Source organism: Nelumbo nucifera, chromosome 1 (genome assembly GCF_055504915.1).
Source record: "Nelumbo nucifera cultivar China Antique chromosome 1, China Antique-T2T, whole genome shotgun sequence".
Lineage (NCBI taxonomy): Eukaryota > Viridiplantae > Streptophyta > Magnoliopsida > Proteales > Nelumbonaceae > Nelumbo > Nelumbo nucifera.
The window spans coordinates 179,517,645-179,540,248 of record NC_142649.1 but is presented as its reverse complement, the minus strand read 5'-3'; the positions used below and the strand labels follow the sequence as shown (position 1 = coordinate 179,540,248).

The following is a 22,604-nucleotide window of genomic DNA, read 5'->3' as shown; positions in this document are numbered from 1 at the left end:
ATCAAAACTTTGCTTTTCGATCTATTTAGGTTGCCTTGAGGAAGCAAAAAAGTTGATGTGGGTGAAGATGAAAACGAAAGCAACCTGACCTCCTCCTTTCTTTGAATCAGTAAATAAGACATGTTTAGCCCTGCAGCTAATTCACGCCTTGGATATTTGTTTCACAAGATTAATGGGGAATTATGCCCAAATAGGTATTTATTTCTTAGGCTCAGTTTGGGAAGGGTATCAATACAAATATGCACAGTATTTACATTGTACATATTTGTATTTATACTATTACCAAACTGAGAAGAGTGTAAATACAAATGCATATAATGCAAATTTGCAAATATAAGGTTTTATGCTGTATTGTTATGCTTTAGTCTTTTTGCAATATAATATTAACACATTTTTGAAAAATAAAACACTCATCTTGCCAAGTTCCCAAATTCCTGTTCACAAAAAAGGGTAAATTATAGGAAATTCCCTTTACTTTGGCCCATTGTATAATTTTTCCGCAATTATCTCTAATACTTTCATTTGGGCTGTGTTTGATTTAAAAGAAAAGGTAATGAAAAGAAGGAGAGATAGGGAAACATGAATCCCCAGATGATATAAAAGGTGAAGGAGTAATTGCCTATATATTGTGTTTACATTTCAAACCTCAATTTTTTTGGGAAGAGTGCAAGCAAATATGCATCACTCGAATTCAAAGTTTAAAACCATATATAAGATTTTGCATTTTTACATTGAACTTAGTAATTAAGACTGATGTAAGATGTTTATTAATGGCAGGAATCACAAATTCTGTCTTATGAAGCTTTGGCACGGATACCACTTTGGTTCAAAGTTCAAAGTATTGAGAATTTCAATACAAAACAATTGCGTAAAGAGTTTCTGATTAATGGAGTATTTTTATTATTCTGAACTCATAAATTGTCAGTTGATATAATGCTTTGAACTTTGACCTTTGCTTTGATGAACTAGGTCCTTGGTTTGAATTGGTACGTATCACTTGGATGACATTTTTATTGAACGTTTTTAATTTTCTTTATGTAAGAATACAGTGGGCATAAAAAGCGTGTATATATCTTTTATTTTTATTTTAGAAACTGTTCATTTATAACTGTTTAAAAATTATTTATTTGTAACGGTTTAGAAATTGTCTATGAATTATAAATAGTTTACTCTACATATTTACTAGTATTCTAAAATGTCAGTGAAATAAAACAAGAATTTAAATACAGGTGGTCTTTGTCACAAATGAATTATGAATTATGAAGTCAGTGACAATTATTTCACTGATATGAATGTCAGTGAAATAAAACAAGAATTTAAAGAAGCTTGTTTTTCTATATCAATGAAATGGTTCTTGTTATTTTAGTTGGTTTGGTATGGTATTTTTGGGTCAATTAGGGTTTAAGAAAAAAGGGGACAAAAAGAAAATAAGAAAAGTCTAGGTGGATGTTTTGATAACAAGTACGAGTATTTGTCATAAAGTGAAAGTTCAAGGGGTGTCTGTCACAAACGAAAAAGCTTAGGGGTAATTGTCACTGACTCCAAAATACAGGTGGTCTTTGTCACAAATGAAATTTCAGGGGCTAATTGTCAGTGACCCCATGTACAAAGGGTCTTTGTAATTTACTGCCCAGCAAATAAAAAAATACAAGATTAGTGCTTTTATCTTCTATAACCGTTTGGTATTAGAATCAAGGATCTAAATATCAATATAGGCCGATACGCCCTACTGACGTATATATTATCTTGTATTAGTGTTTTTTTTTTGTGTTTTATTTATTTTTTTCAAAACCAGTTCAGAGGGGTCGGTTTAAGTTCCGACTACTCTCTGAACCATGGCCTGACCCGATACACCCTTTGCAGGGGTGTATTGGAAAGACCCTGATATGATATGTATCGACTAATAGATAACAATATTTTGAACCTTGATTACAATGCGGGCAGAAATACAAGTAACAACTAAACTACCCTATCATCTATTTTTTTTTTATGATAAAAATACTCTTGATTTATTTCTTCCGAACTTTATTGTCTATTTCATATTCACTCATCCATCAACCCACCACCAGTTCAATTAGAGTGAATGAGAGGACCTACTTTTTGGAATTTTGGTCAAAGATAGAATTGAATAGAGGGGCACCATTGTGATCTTACAAACACTGTTGGATTTTTAACGGCAAATGTCTAACAGTTGGGTCGCTAGAGGTATCAAAAGGTTAAGATAAATTTAAAAGAAAGTCGTAACAGTATTTTTTTTTGGTATTACATAAAAGTATATTTGTGTTTTAAATAATAACCCTAAATAATATTTGTAGATGCATGCACAAATGAATCCTTATAAATTGGACCAAGAAATACCTGAATTTGATCCAATCTTCCAAATAAAAATAGGAATAATTACTTAATATATATTTTCTATAAGAAACTACTTACATATACTCTGACCTTTAGATGGTGTTAATGTAAAGTCTTACCAAGTTGCCATCTAAAAGTCATCTCCATTAGTTCTTAAAAAGAAAAATGGAACAGTTAATATTAGATATTTAAATTAAGAAAAAAATCACTTAATCATATACTTAAACCTCCATTATACTTTGACGTTTGCAAAAGCCTCCTTTCACGTTTCAAATAAATACACAAATGAACAGCTTTAAGGCTTTAACTATCTTGAAGTGATGATGATATTAAAATTACGACTATGCCCTTGCTACAAATGTGCACAATGAACACTGTTATGTTCACTCTTCAAATTGCCGAAGTATAACGTTTACACTAATAGCTAGGATGGCTTTAAGTTCAACCCCCAACCTGGCCTTTGGTGTTCCATTGATTGAAATGAGCAATGAAATTGAAATCCACATAAATAAATGAGAAACTACAGACATTCACTCTATGTTTTGGGGTTGTGACACTTTGTCCCAATTTTGTTATACAATGAAACCCATCTATAATCTTAGATTTCATCACTGAGTGGTTAATGGGGTTAATAATAAAAAATGACATTATCAAATTACCCCTCCAAGTTTCTATGTGCTAGCAACAATGATGGCAAAAATTATGAAATACTCGTTCTAAACCATACCATTTGAAAACCAACCACCAACCACTTACTGTTTTTTTTTTAATTTCTTTGGTTCTTTCTTTTTGTTCTTTTTTTGCTACTAAAAAAATTAATTGAACAAGAATCGAAGGATAGAATACATGAGGGAGCACTGCTAGGCTAGTCTCAAAATGTATGTGACAATAAACACCACTTTAACTTATCAAAAGCATCAGCAACAATATTTTGAGATCATTGAATGTACTGGACTGAAATAAGGCCATGACTAGAACTAGAAGCAAGACTCTTGGTATTCAAGGTTCAAAATATTACAACATATTGGTCCGTATATCGTATCGTTCCGACAAGAATTCGATATAGTTCGATATATTTTGGATCTGTATCGTTATTCGTTAATTCATATTTAATACCGAATTTTTCATTAATATCGTTTATTTAAGTCTAATTTTTCTTTCATTAATTAGCTAATTACTCCAAGGTAAATTTAAATTTAAATTTAAATTTTAGCACCTAATTCAAATTCTCTCATTAATTCATTTAATTAGTGATCCCCTATCATTAATTTCATTTTGTTAGTGCTAAAACTTCAAATTTTAGCTATAGCAAGATTCAAACCTTGTTCACTTGATTTTAAATTTTAACAACCACAAGTTTGCCAATGAGTCACACATATTTATTTGCTATGATTATATGTATTTTTAATTTTAAGTAAATTTTCACTTTCCTTAATGAGTGACAAGTTTTTATTAATAAATGCTAGAATTAATTATTAAAATTTATATACTGATAAATATTAAGATTAATTATATTGGTTTTTGAAAATTGACATACACATTTTAATTTTTTTTATATTGTAGTTATTCCATCATTTTTTCAATGGTTATTAATTGTGTTCGGATGTCACACTTTATACAAACCATTAAAATATGGTTATTTTACATTTAAATGACTTATTTACAATCATATAAAATTTGTAATTATAGTTAGTAATATATTTTTTAAGATTTATTTGAATTTTTTACCATATTTATGTGCATCTTGATTTTTCGTCAATATCCATAAATATCCAAAGCATATCCTGATACGTCTTTTAAAATTGTCTTTTTGATACATCTTGCGTTTCTGATACTTTAAGCCTTATTGGTATCCACCAGCAATGGCTCCACCTCCAACGTGCCTCAATCTGCTTATCTCTGAAATGGTTGATGACAACACAACAATCACCTTTGATAAGCACCCGTTTACCTGAATATAATTGAGCTCTTTCAATTGCCAACAATAATGCATGCATTTCCACTGCTTCCAATTGCCAACAATATAATTGAGCTCTTTCTTTCTTTTCTTTACTAAAGACCAAACACTCATTCAAAGTGTTAAGATGAACTGCTTGTTCGGTAGCAGTTCCATAGAGGGCAGGAATCATCGCCACCCTTTGTTGAGAGAAACATGTAAGAATTGGTATTTTAGATAAACTTAGTTGAAAGGATAAAATGATCTTAAAGGTAATCATCGCCACCCTTTGTCCTTTCTCTTACATATATGTGTAGTACTTATCTTTCTTTTTTTTTATTTCTCTGTTCAAAGTGGGTGAAAAAGAGTTAATGGGTAGGGGTGGTCATAAAAAACTGAAAAACCTAACTGAATTGAACAAACCTATTCGAAAAATGTGATTAATTAAATTGATTGGTTCGGTTTCAGTTCAGAATTTTTGCAAAACTGAAAGACCTATTCGATTTTTGGTTATCTTAGAAAAAACCGGTGGTTAATTTAACCGACCGATATATGTATTTATATGGATAAAATACATGTTTACTTCCCATTTTATAAAACCAGCCAGTTTTCATTTTTTTAGAGTAAAATACATGCTCTGGCTTTTTAGAAATTGACTTAAACATACCTTGAGTTTTTTAAATAGACTTATACATAAGACATAACTGGTGGGCTGACCCCATTAAACTTAATCATACCCTCCATTCGTGAAATATCACATAAGAACTCATAATTTTTTTTTTTTTAATTCTATTTTGCCTTCCAATTTTCGGTGTGATCGTTCTGCCAATGACATTCCTCTTCTTCCAACAAGAGCAAGAGAGCAAAGGGAGAAGAAAAGATAATTATCTATTCGTTACAAGGAAAAGTGAAATTTGTTGTGACTGGTGATATAGACCATATGTACCATATCCTTAATCAATTTCTCTCTCTATATATAACATATGGTGTATTGAGATGGTTTAGGGAAATGGTCGAAGCTTTGGCTTTATAAACTCATAGCTTTCACTTCTCTACTTCTTGTGATCAAACATTAGAGTTGCAGAAACTACTATTCTTTGCTGGACTTTTGAGAAGGGGGATAGCTAGCTGACTTTAATTTCACTCCTTCATGTACTCTGCTCGTCCAGAGTGATGGAGGATCTTCTTGTGATCAAACATTAGAGTTGCAGAAACTACTATTCTTTGCTGGACTTTTGAGAAGGGGGATAGCTAGCTGACTTTAATTTCACTCCTTCATGTACTCTGCTCGTCCAGAGTGATGGAGGATCTGTCGAGTAGGGGTGTCAATTGGATTGGATTTGGTCCAATCCGATCCAGTGCAATCTGAATTTATTATAAATGGACTAGGTTCAATCCAATCCAATGAATGTTTTGGATCAATTTGGACCAGTCCAATTTAATGTATGGACCATCCAATCTATTCAAATTCATTTTGATTTAGATTGGTTTCAACCCAAATCCGGTCTATTGATACATATATTCTTATCTTATATCAATGGGCCAGATATTGGCTTAATCCAATCTAATCCAATATAAATTTGTTACGGATGAATCGGGTCCAATCCAATCTAACAAATATTTTAGACCGGATTGGTCTAATCCAATATATATTGTTGGTCCGTCCAATCCATCCAAATTGATTTTAAACTGAATGAGATTCGATCAAAAAACCGATGTATTGACACTCTTACTGTCGAGCTCTTGGTTCGTAGAGAACAAGACAACCATGGCCATCCAAGATCAGTGTTTGAATTAGCCTTTGATGATGGGTCTTTGAAATGCGCGTGATCCCATTGTCCAATATCCCATACACCATATAGGTCTTTGAAACATTAACACACCAGATGTAATAATGTACTGTAACTTCTTAGTGGCTTGTTGAGTGGTAGTTGAATCAGATATCTATCTGAAACCAACGCTGGGAGCCATTTGTGTCGTTTTGGTGGTGTTTTTGATGTCAACATCTCAACCGTAACTGCATCTTAAGGGTAAAATAATCTATTTTAAAAACTCTGGGTATATTTACGTTAATTTAAGTCAAGGTATATTTACCCTTCTTTTAACTTTGTGCTCCATATTGAGTGATTTTTTTAAGCCATAACTTTGCTTACCTATTTATTTTTTTTTCAAATAAAAAAGCCTTTTTGGTCTCAAATCTTATTTTTAGTATAAAAACTAAAACTAAAATTAAAATATAATTATATATTTTGAATATATATAATTAATATTATAATATATATTGTAACTATGCAGATTACATATTATATATTATACAATTATTACATGTTAAATGATAGTATTTTATATTTATTATGTGATCATAGTTCAACATCTGATTAAACCTTGATTGAACTTCTTACCCACGAATGTCTCTCTTTTATGGTTTGATGCCCAATCCCATGGTCCATTTCCTTAAACTTTGGTCTTTAATCTAATAAAATAATAAAATTCCTCGTGGGAAAAAATGAAAATTTAAATAAAAGCATTATATTAACATTTTGGGTAAAATATAAAAACCTCCCCTGAAGTTTTTGACAATCATAAAAACCTCCCTTATAGTTTCATTTTAACAAAGCCTCCCTTTATTTTTGAAAAATTCAACAAATACCTCCCTTCTGTTAATGATCAAGACGGAAAACATTAAAGAGATGATATTTTTTCAAAATACCTATTTTACCCTTTTATGAATTAATGTACATTTGGAACAATGTTCACCTTCTTCCTCACGACGCACAATGACAGAATGGTGGTGCACTCCCCCCTCCAACCTTTCATCTTCTTGAATTTTCCTTTGATTCTCTCTCTCTCTCTCTACCAACATGAAATAGCACTATTCATCATTCCACTTTCTCTCTATCATTCTTCAATATTCAATGGCATCTCCACGTCTCCTCTTGCTCTCCCTCTTCTTTTTTTCTCTATCCGAGGCTTCCCCACGAGCCACTTTGTTCCTCCTCATCACAAAAGATGGTGCAACCTACCAATATCTGACAACGTCCTATTACCGATAGTGGAGATAATCTGAGGAGATGATATGGGACCATTGCTTAAACTCAATGGTTTCTTGGATGAAATAAGTTTTGGTGGAGCAGTCATCCTTGAACTAGTGTTCGTTGACAATGGCAAACTAGGGTCTTTTAAATGTCGCAACCGGCTATTTGTTTCCTGCCAAAACCTAGTAGGGACACTGATTCCATGAGGCCCAATCCAAGCTTGAGAAACCCCGTTGCACTCTTGTACTCCAGAAGTTCTGCCAGAGGAGCCACTCTCAGTATCAGATGTAGTGAGACCGGAGGGAACTAATGACCCGTTTTTGGAATTGGCATCCATTACAAACTAGTTTTTGTAAGCCAAAGCAGTGGTAAGGAGATCAACAGAAGGTTTGAATCGACAAAGAGAAATGAAGGAATAAGAGCGACCTGAAGAACTACAGAAATGGCGATAGCGAGATTGAACATTGTTACTGTCTTCAATTTTTCTTATGCCCTTTCCCTGAGGATTCGTACAAGAAAAGCAACTCATCTATATAATACAAACTTTGCAAGGGAAAAAATAGGGGATGCAAGGACCCTAGACCAAACTCTCAAAAAAACAAATTTCTGCCAGACAAATCAAAAGAGAAAATTCAAGACCAAGAATGCACCTCTGTTCACTTCCTAAAAAAAGAATCAACTCAAGGTCTTAAAGGACCAGATTCAGCTGGAAGTAGAACATTGGAATGAAAACAAAAGAAGAGTCGGAGAAAGATTGCCGAGAAAAGAATGAACTATGATTTTAATTTAACAAACCCTCCTGTAATTTTGAAAAAAAAACCTGTGGTTACAAACCTCAATGGGAGGTTTGTGGAATTGGCATCCATTGCATGCTAAGCAGTCTTTACAAAGTCGGCAATGCTTGAATCCCGATGTAATCTACCATCAAACGATGCCCTCCTACCTTCATCAATCATTGATTGCTGCAATGCACGAACCACAGTTCTAGATCCAATGAGTTTTTTCTTGTCAATAGTGTAATCTAAACTTCTTGTTAAAGGATTCGCCATTCTAGTTCTGTCTGGCCAACGTTGCTGATCAATGGGTTTTGAGTTCTCCATCTGATCTATTCCTCTAGGACCATCAATCTTCCCTCTCAATGGCATTGTCCTCCTTTGCTCCAATGTAGCCTTTCTTGTATTACTCAAATTGGGCGTTGGAGCGGCCTTCATCTTACTAATCGGAAGTAAGAACGATTCCCCATATGAAACGGAACTGATAAACTCCGCGTAGAAGTGAACAACATTTTTAAAGCTACTGAAACTTCGGCAGCATTGCCCGTCCTCGTCGAATCAGGCAAGTGGCGTGGTGGGTTGAGGGGCGACTGGACGCCTCCACTCGGCAGACTGAGACCGTTTGTTCAAGGACAACAAAAGTGTTGAAGCGGTTGTCGAGGTAGTGGGCCTCAAAACAAGAGGAGGTGGGCATCGTCTAGAAGAATAGGAGGAAATAGAAGAGGTGGAAGTGGAAGGGGACATGTACCTAAAAGTGATTTCTTTGGACTTTAGTCTCCGAGAATCAATGACGCCAGTGTCCTTTTCAAAAGGTAATAGGGGAGGCCTTTTTAGATTTTGATGAATCTCTTCTTGTTGTGAGGAGGTAAGCGGAGTGTCTTGATGGAGAGGTCTATTGTAATATTTTGGAGGGGGGAGTGCACCGCCATTCTACTGCAATGTGTGTGAGGAAGAAGATGAACAGTGTTCGAGCTGGTCATTGATGGAAGGGAGGTATTTGTTGAATTTTTCAAAAATAGAGAGAAGGTTTTTGTTAAAATGAAATTATAGAGGAGCTTTTATAGGAGAGGTTTTTATGATTGTCAGAAACTTCAGAGGAGATTTTTGTATTTTATCCAAACATTTTATTGAAATAAAAATAATTAAGATGAAGGGCAGGCCTCGTGAAGGGTGGTTAATAAAAGTATAGAGGAGGTTTTAAGTATTTACCATAAAATTCACAAAACAAAGGGAGGATTAAGTAATTAACCCCGAAATTAAAAAAAAAAAAGAAAAAAACCGTTGATGCGAGTCTGACTTTCGATTTACATGCCCGAAGTTGAAAATGAAATCCCCTCCAAATTCCAAATGTTCAGGACAGCCTTGCATTTGCAAAGTTTGCTAATAAGTTTTACTGATAACACAGACTAATTATTAATTTGTCCATAGCCATTAGAGTGATTAATCTCGCTACCGTAAGAAAGAGATGGAGTTGGACAGACCGTTCAGATTGGTGGGTCTGATATAGTAAATAATAATCAGTAAAGAGTCCCGTCTGTTGACATTGAGCCCGAATCAGTTGCAAGCAATAGATCAAGAGTACGGCACCCTGCCTTACATCGGGAACTTTAACCGCACTTGTACGCCGAATTCATCGGAAGATGTACCCGATGTGCGGCTGGATGTATGCTCTCAGCGTATCTCTACGCTTTTTGGTAGCAGCAGATCCCGTATCGTTAGAACTCGTCACTCATCAGACGTTTTTTTAGAAAGATACACATTATACACATTAAATTAATACACGTTACATTAACTCATCAGTCATCACTCATCAGACTTGGGTCCTGTCTTGTGTGAAGGGAGAGAACTGGGAAGGAGTGCCGTGCAATGCTTATATTGCTTTTAACGCCTCTTTGATGTGAGCACTAAGGCCAGTGATCGGAGTTTCGTAAATTCCCTTCCTTTGCCGGAACCCTGTTGCAGCTGCTGCTGCTGCTGTGTTCTCCATTCTCACAGGCCTCCTCCAAACGGCTTAAGCTCTCTCTGTTGTCAATGGCAGAGCCTCCGAGATTTTCAGGGAATCATCGCGAAGACGACGCTGGAGCTGCTTTCGTCTTAGAATCAAAAGGTAACAACCGAACCATGCTGCATGGCTCCGTGCCTTCTACTGAGCTAGTCTCTCCCTCTCAGTTTTATTATTAATGCTTAATTTCTCAAGTTCTTTGTTAAAAGAAATAAACAATCGTTTCTCTGTTGGCCATGCTACTGGTACTGTTTAATACAATCAGGGAATTGGTGGCATGCCGGATTTCATCTGACGACGGCGATAGTGGGGCCATCAATACTGACTCTGCCTTACGCCTTCAGGGGACTGGGATGGGCGATGGGGTTCTTTTGTCTGACGGGGATGGCCGTTGTCACCTTCTACTCTTATTATCTCATGTCCAAGGTTCTCGACCACTGCGAGAAGGAGGGTCGCCGCCACATCAGATTCCGGGAGCTCGCCGCCGATGTCCTCGGTGGGTAACCTCCTCAAAACCTTTGCCTCCTATTTTAATATTATCATAGTTAAATTCGGGATCAAAAGACAAAATACTCTTAACTCTGAACCATCTATCTGATGTTCTCAACTGAATCATCATCGAAACACCCAAATTACAGAGAAAGAAAGGGAAAAGTTCGAAAGTTTGGACGACCTCTTAGACTTAGGAGTACGAATTTGGTGGGTGCAGATTACAGTCTGCAGAGCTGAATGGGCTTGATTGGCTGGGCCAGCATATAGTTAATTGGATTTGGCTAATATCCTTGAATAATGAATTAACAATCAAAATATCAGGTCAGGTTAGGTATACACTTTTATGTGCTACAAACATGGGCGTGTAAAACGGGCTACGTTAACCCAGTCAAGAGTACTACTGAATGCGCCAGCGACGATCTGTTTGTTACTCTTGGTCGAGCAGATCCGGTCTCCTCTTGGTCCGTTATACATGCCATGATTGTAGTTTGTAGTTGTAGGAGATGGGATTCGGTTCCATCACCCATGGGGTGTTAGGTGTATTGACCGAAATTTCCCAAAGTTTCTCCACGTTCATGCTTTTTCTGTTTCACAAATCCTCTTTTTTTTTGAAAAGTGTTGTAATTTTATAGATGAGGTGGCTTTAATTTAACTGCATTGTTTTTTATTTCTCAAGTAACACTTAATAGGGGCATTTTTGTCTCATTCAAGTGTTAACAACTTTTCTCCTGGTGGAAAAATTATGTATCCACCTAGGGGATGGATACCACTTGGAAAATGAATATGGAATTCTTAGTCAATGGGAACCAAAATCTCATTGACCAACTTCCCCCCCTCTCAAAAAAAAAAAAAAAGAAGGCCTCCTAAGGGTTCAATAGTTTCATGGATTTATTGATACTTATCCTATAGTTTGCAGTGTACTTTACTTAATTGACCTTCCATTTGATGACAGTGGAAAATGACAGTTTTGACCGTAAGGCTATGCTTGGTTTTAATACAAATAAATTTGTATTGATGCAAAACTATGGTGGTGCAAATGATATGAGTGTAAATTTTAACCTATTTTTATTTCAAATTTTAGCTTATTTTGTTTGATTGTTGTACAAATGAAGTTAATTAATACATGAAATAGTAGAACAAAGTATAAATCAAAACAAAGTTAAACTGGAATTTGCAATTTTTTGTTTGCACTCCCATCCATTTGTACTAGTGCAAATAAAATTGCACTTCAACAAAACGCAGCCTAATCTCTATTTGAATAAATTTAATCAAAAGAAGGTAAAAAGAAACTGATTTGACCATTTTTGCTCTTAATAAGACACAAGTGACTACTCTATTTGGTCAATTTTATTTTCTGTACGAAAAAATATTAGGGGTAATTTTGGAATAAAAATCATGGCCCATGCCCTTGAACATTTTCCATTCAGTTTAGCTGATGATGTTACTATTTTTAGAAGAAAAAATAAACACTTCTTACTAAAAGGTTGATTAGTAAATAGGTTGTTAATAATAAGGGGTATTTTAGTACATAAAATGTAGAGGGTAAGTTTAAATAAATTCATGTAACAAGAAGGGTGTTCTATTAAATGACCCTTAATTTAACATCGATCGTGTGAATCGGACTCAAAGAAAAAGTCAGGAGGAATGTTTCTATCCATTCCCACTGGATTAGGTCAGGTCGATAATGAGTTAAGGCTTGAATTGACTGTTTCCGACCTTGAGCCTGCTCTTGTATTGTTATTATATTCTCACTACAAACTATCATATCCATTTGTCTTAATTCTTAATCCATAATTCTAATGACAAGTTGTTATTAGTGGGTTTTATTCTACATTTCGTGTTCTATGATTGCTGATTTCATGATTTTGAAATTTTGGTAGGATATCTATTATGATGGACGATAGATTTTATTTTCATTAGGACAGCTAATGAAAAAAAAAAGTAGACAAATCAAGTTGAATTTAAGTCTCTTAGCCAGATTAAGAGAACTTGAGAAATTGTAAGAGGAATTAAGGTTTGGCCCGGCTGGGTTAGGGTCAGGGTTGAGGGTTCACAATTTCGGGTTGGGCCGGTCAACCCCACCTAACCCGGCCTTAGGAAACACACTATATAACCATTTTCACCCATGTTAACCATGAAAAGCTTAATAACATGGTTGGTGCGGCTCTATTATCCATATTCCATCATTAAAAGAATTTTGCCATCAGCACCTATATTCGTTTGCACACGACAAAAACGTGTAGGCTTCGACTGAAAAGGAATTGTACCAAAAATGTTGATAACCAACCAACCAGTATCTATCACCCATCAACTGTTATTCATTCAAATTCATGTGGGGTTTTTGATTGGTTCAAATCTTTTAATTAGACTCAGTTTGGAAGGAGTACAAATACAAATTCATAGAGTGCAAAACCTTTAAATTGAGTTGAGGTTCAGTTTGGAATCAGAATAAATATAAATACATACAAAATAATATAAAATATGAAGTTTTGCATTCTATATATTTGTATTTATACTCCTTCCAAACTGAGCTGTAAGAAAAAACAAAACTCCTCTTTTTACTGAAATCAGTCCCCGCAAGTCCAGAATTGCGAGGTAGCAAAATGTTACTTGCAGTGGCTCCTCTCTGCATCACTCGCGTCGTCGCGACCAAAACATCCAGTCAACAAATCCATTAGCGACTGTATGTATAAGATTCATTGGAGTTGGAGAAGCATTGAGGCAAAAGAAAAGCACAAGTAGGTAAATTTAAAAGGAAATTAACCATTGTAAGAGGAGATGCGAATGTTATGATAGAATGGCCATCCACTTGTAAACCCTACCTTTGCGTTTATCATAAACACAAAGCAATTGAATATATAATTGGTTCTATTTGATCTATTAGTTTATCAACCTTGTTTTCCTGGCCCTTCATAATTCTGGCTTGGTTTCGCTGAAGGGAAGATGGGACGACAAAGGTATATTAAGCTTGGAGAGATAACAACAGGAGCTAGGTTCTTGATTTAATGGAAAACTTCATAAATTCCGTTCAGAACATTCCATGGCTCCATGACAAACATGCATTCTTTTAAATTGTCTCATCCTTGGGAGCTGGTTGAATTTGGTTTCAGATAGATTTTGGAACATATTAAAATCTTGTGTCTTATAACACAAAACACATTGATACACTTGATAAACATTGATTTAATATATATATAAGTTGACAGAAATATTTATATCTCAACTCTCAATATTTCGAAATATACAATACATTATCAAAATATGAAATATCATTGAATGATAAGCTTCAAAACCTACCATTTCAAATGCACTAAAGTTTAACCATCTAGCAAAGAAAATTGGAATTGTTTTTCTCTTGATATAAAAAAAAAATGGGATCATCCCTGGCATGTACAATGTTTAATAAGGTTGTGTTTGATACCATTGCTATTTATGCATGAAACATTTTAGATTGATCAATATAAATTGACCAAAGATATTATGTATTGTCATATCACATGTGAAAATTACTTCATTTAAAATGATTAGACCTCTCAAAATGCATTTTTCAACCATAAATATAGCCTCAATTAATAATTATATGCCATTTAATATTGATAAACCTAAAACGTCTCATGTAGAAACATCGATGATACCAAACCCAATTTAAATCATCTACTTATTAATATGCTTTCTTTTGCCCTTTATAGGGTCGGGGTGGATGTTTTATTTTGTAATTTTTATTCAGACGGCTATCAATACTGGAGTTGGAATCGGTGCTATACTGCTTGCGGGGGAGTGCCTCCAGGTATATATATTATTCTCATTCATTTGCTGGTGTTCTTTCTTCGTGAATGGTTGGTAATCCGTCCTGATTAAATTCTTTTTAATGCAATATTGAATTTAAGGCTCAATTTGAGAAAAGTATAAATGTAAATATGTACAATAAAAATGCAAATATGTTTGTATTTGCATTCTTCCCAAACAGAGCCAATGCTCATTTTCCCCAAAGCTTAGTTTGGGAGGAGTACAGATGTAAATATATAGAGTGCAAAACCTTGTATTTTGTATGTATTTATTCTATACATATTTATATTTATACTCTTTTCAAACTAACCCCAAGTTTCAAAACAGAGAGGGAGGAAAAACATGGACAGATGGTACTCAGATGAATAGATAAAGAAAATTAAGGGCATGTATGGTGGAAAAATTACAGAAGTTAGAAAATTTGTTGCATAAGCTATTTTCTCCTCTGAGCACTTTAACATTTGTGTGGAGATGTTTTAGTGCACTATGAATTGCTCTGTTTCTTAATGGTAAGTTGGGCCCAGGCATCTAACCTATATTAAATGGGGCAATGATATACATGGTTCATAGTATTGATATGTATTTTTGTAGACTTATAATGATATTAGTCCAGAACAAAAAACATCAGAAAACTCAAATTTAAATGCCACAAATGAAGCAAAACAGATATAAAAAGAAGTCAAAAACAGAGCATACATACATGGATTTATATGATTTGGCTTAAAGCCTATATGTACGGGTGAAGGAGGAACAAAAACTCCACTAAGAAGAATGCAAAATTGAACAAATTCTCTCTCAAAAAACCCCAAAACCTAATGGCTAATACACTTGAACTCTCTCTCAAAGACTTGCTCAAACTCATTGTGCAAACCGAAAGATGCATAAATAAGAAAAGCATCAACAACATAATATAACATATTTAAGTCAGACCCGAAGCTGAATGTGGATCAATCAGCTCCAAACCACCACGGGGGCTACACTTTCACCATAAAACACTTCGAAAATTTTCCTTTAGGTTGTTAACCACAAATATAGGTTGAGACCAAGGTTCAAAGTATTGACATAGGTCGATACACCAGTAGGGCGTATTGACCTGTATCGGTACTTTTTTTAGGTTTTATTTATTTTTCAAAACTGGTTCAGAGGGGTCGGTTTAAGGCCCGGCTACCCTCTGAACCATAGTCTGACACAATACACTCCTTGGAGGGGCATATTGGGAAGCCACCGGCATGATACGTATAAATACTTTGAACCTTGTTCGGGACATGAAACAGGATACAACAAAAAAATTCAAAGCACAACACAATATATAGTTATATACAAATCGATTTTCATGGTTAATGATATGCCAAATGTTAGAGATTAGTTAATTTTAATTACTAACAAGCGTTAATATATTATAAAATATTATCTACGTACTATTGCCCAAGTGCCTTATGAAACAGGTACAAAAAGGTTAGAGTTGAGAATATTCATATTTGTAACATATAAAAACGAATGACTCCCACACCATGTAATGCATTGAAAGCCTTGTGCTGAATTGTTTCTAATCATGTTTCATTTGTTAACAATTGATTTGAAGTAACTTCTTAATGAACTAAATAAGTGTGCACATGCTTTGCACGTGGTAATTTTAGATGATAATAATGATAGTAATAATGTATCAAAAAATTTTTTACTAAATTCATATACTTTTTTATATTTTTGTTTTTCATTATTAATCGGATGTAGATGTGACAGGTCTATTTGGTTGGCTAGGCTCTTCTTTTTGTAATATTTTATCTTCTTAGTGTATCATTTTTTGTTTGTTTATCAAAAGAATATAAGATTTAAAGAGAGTAAATTAAATGAGGTGAAAAGTAGTACTTCAAATTACATTTTAAACCTCACAATTAAATAGGGATTAAATTCAAAAAATGGGTATTTCAATCAAAAGAAAGTTTCAGTTATTCATATTTTTAAAAGTAGTATATATATATAGAACTGTAGATGTGTTCAATTTTTTTTTTATATTTTTTATTTCTGTGTGTAAAGATAATTCTGTTATATATACTTATCTTTTGTTTAATATGATATGTATGATATTATACATGTGCCTAAATGTTTTTCCTGTAAAATTTATGTATTTTTTTTCGTTTTAGTGTTTTTATACTTTATTAATTTTATTATTTAATCATGACACTGATACATTTGACCCAGAAGTTAAACTATTGATCTCCACCAAACAGAAAAATAATTTCATTTTTGGTTAGTTTTAGATTATGTACTTCATTTTCATCATCAATAAAAACAATTCTTGTTAATCACATTATTATTTTAGTAAATCCATGAAACTATAAGGGGTATTTTCATGGTTTTCATCATCAATAAAAATATTATTTACTAAAATAATAGAGAAGGGGTGCTTAGTAAATCCATGAAACTAAAAAGGGTATTTTAGTAAATGACCATTTCTATTATTTAGCTTTCGCTTAATAAATCCCATGCACGGGTCCCCGCTAGGAGAAAGCTGCGTGCACCCTCCCCCCCTCCCCCACCCCGCAATGAAACACAGTTCTCTAAGAACCCCAAAAGTGATGATATGGGGTGGGGGACTAATTAAGTATTTTACTAATATACCATTGGTGCAACTTGGGTGGACCTAGTTAGCATTTTACACTGGTTTAGGACAGGGCCTTACGGGTAGGCCCATTCAAATTTTGACAAAAGCCCAACCTGAGCCTGTCCAAGTTGCATCCCTATTTTCAATAGCATTGTGTCTTAAATCTTAAAACAAGACAAACTAAACTTATTTTGGTTGTAGTGGAAACGTTGACTATGTGTAAAATTTGTACCTAGTTCTGTTTTGCTTTGGTTTTTTTATAACTATGATTTGCATTTCTATTTGATACAAAGTTTGTACTTTTGTAAAACTGATCCAAAACTTACACCACCTTCCTCCCATCTCAATTCTTTTTTATATAAAGTGGAGACCATTCATCTTGCATACTACCTTACTCTTTTTTTTTATTAATCAACAATAACTTTCCCCTTTCCCCTGTACCCCCTTTTTTTCCCAAAGTGCTGGTTGCGGGATTTAATTCCATGTCAATGCTGGGACAACCCAGCTAACACACCAACGAAATACCACCTTATTCTTATTCTTAGACAGATTACCCTTCTACCTCCATTTTCTTTCATTTAAAGTAAAAGCTTCATTTTGCTTCCTATATTACTTCTTACCAATAAATAAGATAAAGTTAAATCTGAAGCAAAAGTAAAACAGAATTTACACTAAAACCTTTTGCAATCCCACGAATTTATACAAGTGCAAATGATATTTACACCACAATCAAACACAGCTTAAAAGTATATTCATTAGGAGTGTCTTTTTGTTGTTTTTATTTTTATTTATTGAACAACCTTAGTGTGAAAAATTAAAGGTTCCTAGCCAAACCAAATGAATAGTTAGATAAAATTTAGGATAAATTACAGATTGCCACCTTGTACCTTGGGGGTAGTGACACTTAGGTCCTTAGGTCCCTGACTATTATGTGCATGTTTAAACATTTCAAAAACCCCAAACTGCCCTTGTATCATTTTATGAAAACATTTTACAGAAAATTCATAAAATACAAGAAAAATTAAAAAACTGCAAAAAAATATAAGAAATACAACAAAAAATGGAAGAAAAGAGGAAAACACTGAAGAAAATGGAATACATAAAAAAACTAAAAATACAAAAAAAGATAGTGTGCTTTAATATGCCTATTTTTGTTATTTTGATATTATTTTTCTCAACCTATCAAACTTCAATGGGGGGTGCTTTAATTTTACCTTCATTGTTGAGCTTGCTAACAAGGTAAGTGCGAAGTGACGCAATAAGTTCAGGGTGAGTCCTTGTTGCAAACGAAAATTCAGGGGCTAAGTGTCGCTACCCACTAACTTTGGCTGTTGGGACCCAACAGCATAGGCTGTTGAGACAGTTTCCGGACTGGGCATGTTCTGCGTAGTTCACCTATTCACGTCCATACTTTGATATTTAGTAAAAATAAATTAATATGTAATTACTAATTTACTCATTCTCAGAATCACGTGGCATTCCTAAAAATTCTCTCAACAGAAGAGACTGTTGGGCCCCAACAGCTAAAGTTTTTCCCCCAAAAAGTATAGGATGACAAGTCTTCCAAGTCTTCTTTTTGGTACATGAAATTTTCTCATTCGATTTTATAGGGTGTTCCATCTCAAATAATTAGTAAAATATATAAGCAAACAAGTGAAGCAATTTTTATATTTTGAACTTATAAAATGTATATGGCTACAACTTAATCAGTTGCAGTTTTCTATTAAGGTTATTCTTAGTTATGTTGCCTACTTGCCTCCTATAGTCCTATGTTGCTATTCGCTATTTGTTATACATAAGGAAGTTTGGGCTAGGCCTGGTCTGGCTCAAGCTACTTAAGGCCTGGCCCCGGCCCTTCCCATGGACTAAAAGTGAAGTATCAGGCCCGGGCAGTTAGGCATAATAGTAAGCCCAGTTATACAACTTACAAGTTACAAGCTCAGTGCCACTCAGTCTAATGGTGTTTAAGAGGGATGTGTACCACCATATGGTCGAATATGAACCATAAATGAAGTTCTATTGGTAATAAAATAAAAACTGTAGTTCTGGGATTTGGAAACCCTGATCCAAACTTGTGTAATATGGTGGTTATAAGATGAGTTGTGTTTGTTTGGACCTTGGAGAGCTTGATAGCTTAGAAAGATAGTCATATATCTGTTTATCTGAATGCCGAATTCTAGTTCAATTTGGGTAAGGGTGATCTGAATTCGATGGAATATGGATCCGTCGTATCCAATTTTGGGGTTCGACTATAATACCTTAAAAACTTATAACCAATCAACCGGTACCATAAGTAGGCTTTAAAAAAAAACTGTATCATAGTGGTAATGAATCAGGTGGTATTGGTCAAAATTCATTAGTGATTAGTCAAGGATCTTTCGGTATCATACATTTAGTAAAGTTGGTTTGAATATTGTGTGTGTGTAATGAAAGTTTAATTTACTAGTACTATTCAATCTGAATGCAATCTGAATTCAATATGAATCCGAAATATTCAGATAAAATTTGATCATTTGAATCCAAATATAAACGAATCAACTTTGAATCAATTATATTCTTATATTCAAGGGGTATATTTCAATTCGATCAATGTTCTATTTGAAGTTCTAACAGTCTTTTGTTTGAACAAGATAGATCATGTACTCGAATCTTTATCCAGATGGGCCGTTGAAATTATACGAGTTCATAGCAATGGTGGCAGTGGTCATGATAGTTCTCTCTCAACTTCCATCCTTCCATTCTCTCAGATACATTAACCTCGGCTCGCTTCTGCTAAGCTTGGGCTACACCTTTCTGGTGGTTGGTGCATGTATTTATGCAGGTTTTGATAAGAAAACCATTATTTTCTTTCTCATTTCAATTGTATTTCATTACTTGTTTTGTTTTTCTTCTTGAATCTTGACATCAGCAATTCAACCCCAAAATTATGCATATTAGGGAACACTCCCCCCGCCCCACCCCGATGGCCTTGAATCTGCTGGTTACCCATTAACAGATCCCGACGGCTGACGGCCAGAGGAAAATAATTGTTACACAGAAGCGTATTGATTTGCGAGAAATGAATCTGGATTCTGGGTGGGCTGGTATTTCAAACAACTGTTGAACAGCTCTCGATGATCCAATTGTAAGGATCAGCATTTTCAGCGAACTATTATTGCCTATTTGCCTGCTTGGCTGCAGCTCTGCTACCTATTATATTTCCATGCAGCTCGATCCCTTAATTATTGAGTGGAGTGGATCTACTGATTAGGTAATTTAGTTTGCCTCTGACTTACTCTCTTCGGTCTGTACTCCTCTGAAAATTTTGGGCCAATCCAGCTGCTGGACCGTCAGGAGCTGCAAGTAGTGCAATTACGTGCAGAGGGGGCGTGGCTTGGAAATGCGTTGGGTTGACTGGGCTCCATCCATGCCTAAAGACAAAAGAAAATCGAATTAAATTGGTTGGGAATTCTCTGAAAGTGATTTTAATATTTGAGTTTATTTCTTGCCTGCAGGACATTCCAAACGTGCCCCCTTAAAGGATTACTCCTTGGACGCTTCAAAATCAACTAGAACGTTCAATGCTTTTACATCCATTTCTATCTTGGCAGGCATCTTTGGGAACGGAATCCTACCAGAGATACAAGTAATATCACTTCCTTTAAATCTGTTAGTTTCAGAGAACTTACAGTTCAATTGACCATATTAATCTCATCCTTGGAGGCTTCATGTTGTATGGTTGATTACACACGAATTAATAATTAATATAAGTTTGTATAACCAACTTGATCGTGCTATTTATTTATTTGGTAGATCCTTCTAATAAGTACAAAATTGCTGAAGCTAGTCGCACCCATCCAGTTCTGTATTCTGGCAATTTCTTTTTTAATTCTTCAACCATAATTTCATTTGCAAATTGTGATTCATACAGGCCACTGTTGCTCCACCAGCTACAGGAAAAATGGTGAAAGGGCTTCTTATGTGTTATGCAGTTTCATTTGTCACCTTCTACTCAATAGCTGTTTCTGGATATTGGGCATTCGGAAGTAAATCCATTTCAAACATTCTCAAGAGCCTAATGCCAGACGATGCGCCTTCGTTGGCTCCAATATGGGTTCTTGGTCTCGCAGTTATCTTTGTTCTCTTTCAGCTCTTTGCCATTGGTCTGGTAAACCTATAAACAATACCTTCTTATGGTATTCTGAGAAGCTGAAGTTCAGGGTTTAATTTCTTAAACAACAAGAATATTGTCTTACCAGCCCTGATTACTCTTATCTATTTCAAAGTTGTCAAGATCCAGTTTCTTGCTTGGTGTTGTCCTCCCTTAATTTAAAATCTTACTAGGTTGCAGACTTCCAGTGGTGTAATAATTCCTCAACTATATATGACTTGACTGCAGGTTTATTCTCAAGTTGCGTATGAAATCATGGAAAAAAAATCAGCCGATGTGAATCAAGGGATGTTCTCCAGGAGGAACCTAATTCCGAGGCTACTGCTGAGAACCTTGTACATGGTGTTCTGTGCATTTTTTGCAGCAATGCTGCCATTCTTTGGTGACATCAGTGGAGTAGTAGGGGCTATCGGTTTTATTCCTCTTGATTTTATACTTCCCATGCTTCTCTTCAACATGACCCATAGACCTCCAAAAACATCCTTCACCTTCTGGATCAACATATCTATTATAGTTGTCTTCACTGGTGTTGGAATCATGGGCTCCTTCTCCTCTATAAGGAAGTTGATCCTTGATGCTAAAAAGTTCAAGCTCTTCAGTAGTGATGTAGTCGACTGAAATGTGATCTCACCATTCCAAGAAATCAAGAACTGCTGCTTGATCTTGGGAAACAAGGAGAGTGTGCAGAAACTGGCTAATTTGTTGAAAATCCAATGGCTATTCGCTGTTTCAATGCCATCAGGGCACACATATTATACGAGAACAACTGTTTTATTTGATAAATGGGCTAACAGTTTGACAAAATACAAAGCTAAACATGGAGTAGGAGTTGTTATTGTCCATAATCTGGATTCATTCTTCAGCCCCAACTGTGAAATTAATGTACACATTACAAGGAATTGCTGTCAAAAGTTGGAAAAACAATTGGTAACATTTCTTTTGTGCCTTTGCTTTTGTTTATTTAATAGAGTGCACATTATTTCTTTCTTTTCTTTCTGTTTATTTACTTTTGTTTTATCTTCAAGTTCAAGGATCATATTCAACTTCAGGTGAGGCAACAAAGTTTCCATGTTACCCATGCATGTGATAACTTGAATTCAAAGTCTGGGCACCCCAGATCAACCTGCACAATTGCACAATAAGACCACAACTCCGGAGCATGTTTAACAAATGGCTTTAAAGTAGAATTTGATCAGAAAATTCAGAATAGGGCTGGATGCCTAGACCCCAGTGGTCTGTTTTTTTATTAGGTTGCCTGTGTGTTAGGTGTTTTGTTGGGAGATAGTAGATTTTTCTGGGATCATGGTAACAGCAGATGTGGACTCTGCTACATATATTAGAAAGGATCTGATCTAGTGTCACCCAGTCCACCTGCATCTTCTGATTTGACCCAATTCGCAAACCTTAATCAGATATACAGATCTGCTTTTCCAACTAAATAAAAAATTGAAGTTTCCTTTGTGAATGATATGT

At 34.8% G+C, this 22,604-nt stretch overlaps 1 protein-coding gene and 1 pseudogene across 3 annotated transcripts; one reads left to right on the top strand and one right to left on the bottom strand.

The window, feature by feature from the left end:
• Positions 1-7,291: 7,291 nt before the first annotated feature.
• On the bottom strand, positions 7,292-10,086 carry LOC148804208 (QWRF motif-containing protein 2-like; annotated as a pseudogene).
• Positions 9,902-22,119, top strand: LOC104600322 (Transmembrane amino acid transporter family protein). 3 transcript variants are annotated; one of them, XM_010263203.2, is made up of 7 exons: positions 9,902-10,206; positions 10,367-10,597; positions 14,283-14,380; positions 19,616-19,802; positions 20,476-20,606; positions 20,892-21,128; positions 21,360-22,119. In XM_010263203.2, exons 1-7 carry the CDS (start codon positions 10,131-10,133, stop codon positions 21,747-21,749), a joined length of 1,350 nt encoding a protein of 449 aa, XP_010261505.1. In that variant the 5' UTR covers positions 9,902-10,130; the 3' UTR covers positions 21,750-22,119. The 3 variants fall into 3 exon arrangements, with proteins under 3 accessions (XP_010261505.1, XP_019053800.1, XP_088751573.1); XM_019198255.2 differs by having other exon boundaries at positions 9,917-10,206; positions 14,321-14,380; positions 19,641-19,802; XM_088895447.1 differs by having other exon boundaries at positions 9,918-10,206; positions 19,641-19,802.
• The last annotated feature ends 485 nt before the right edge of the window (positions 22,120-22,604 follow it).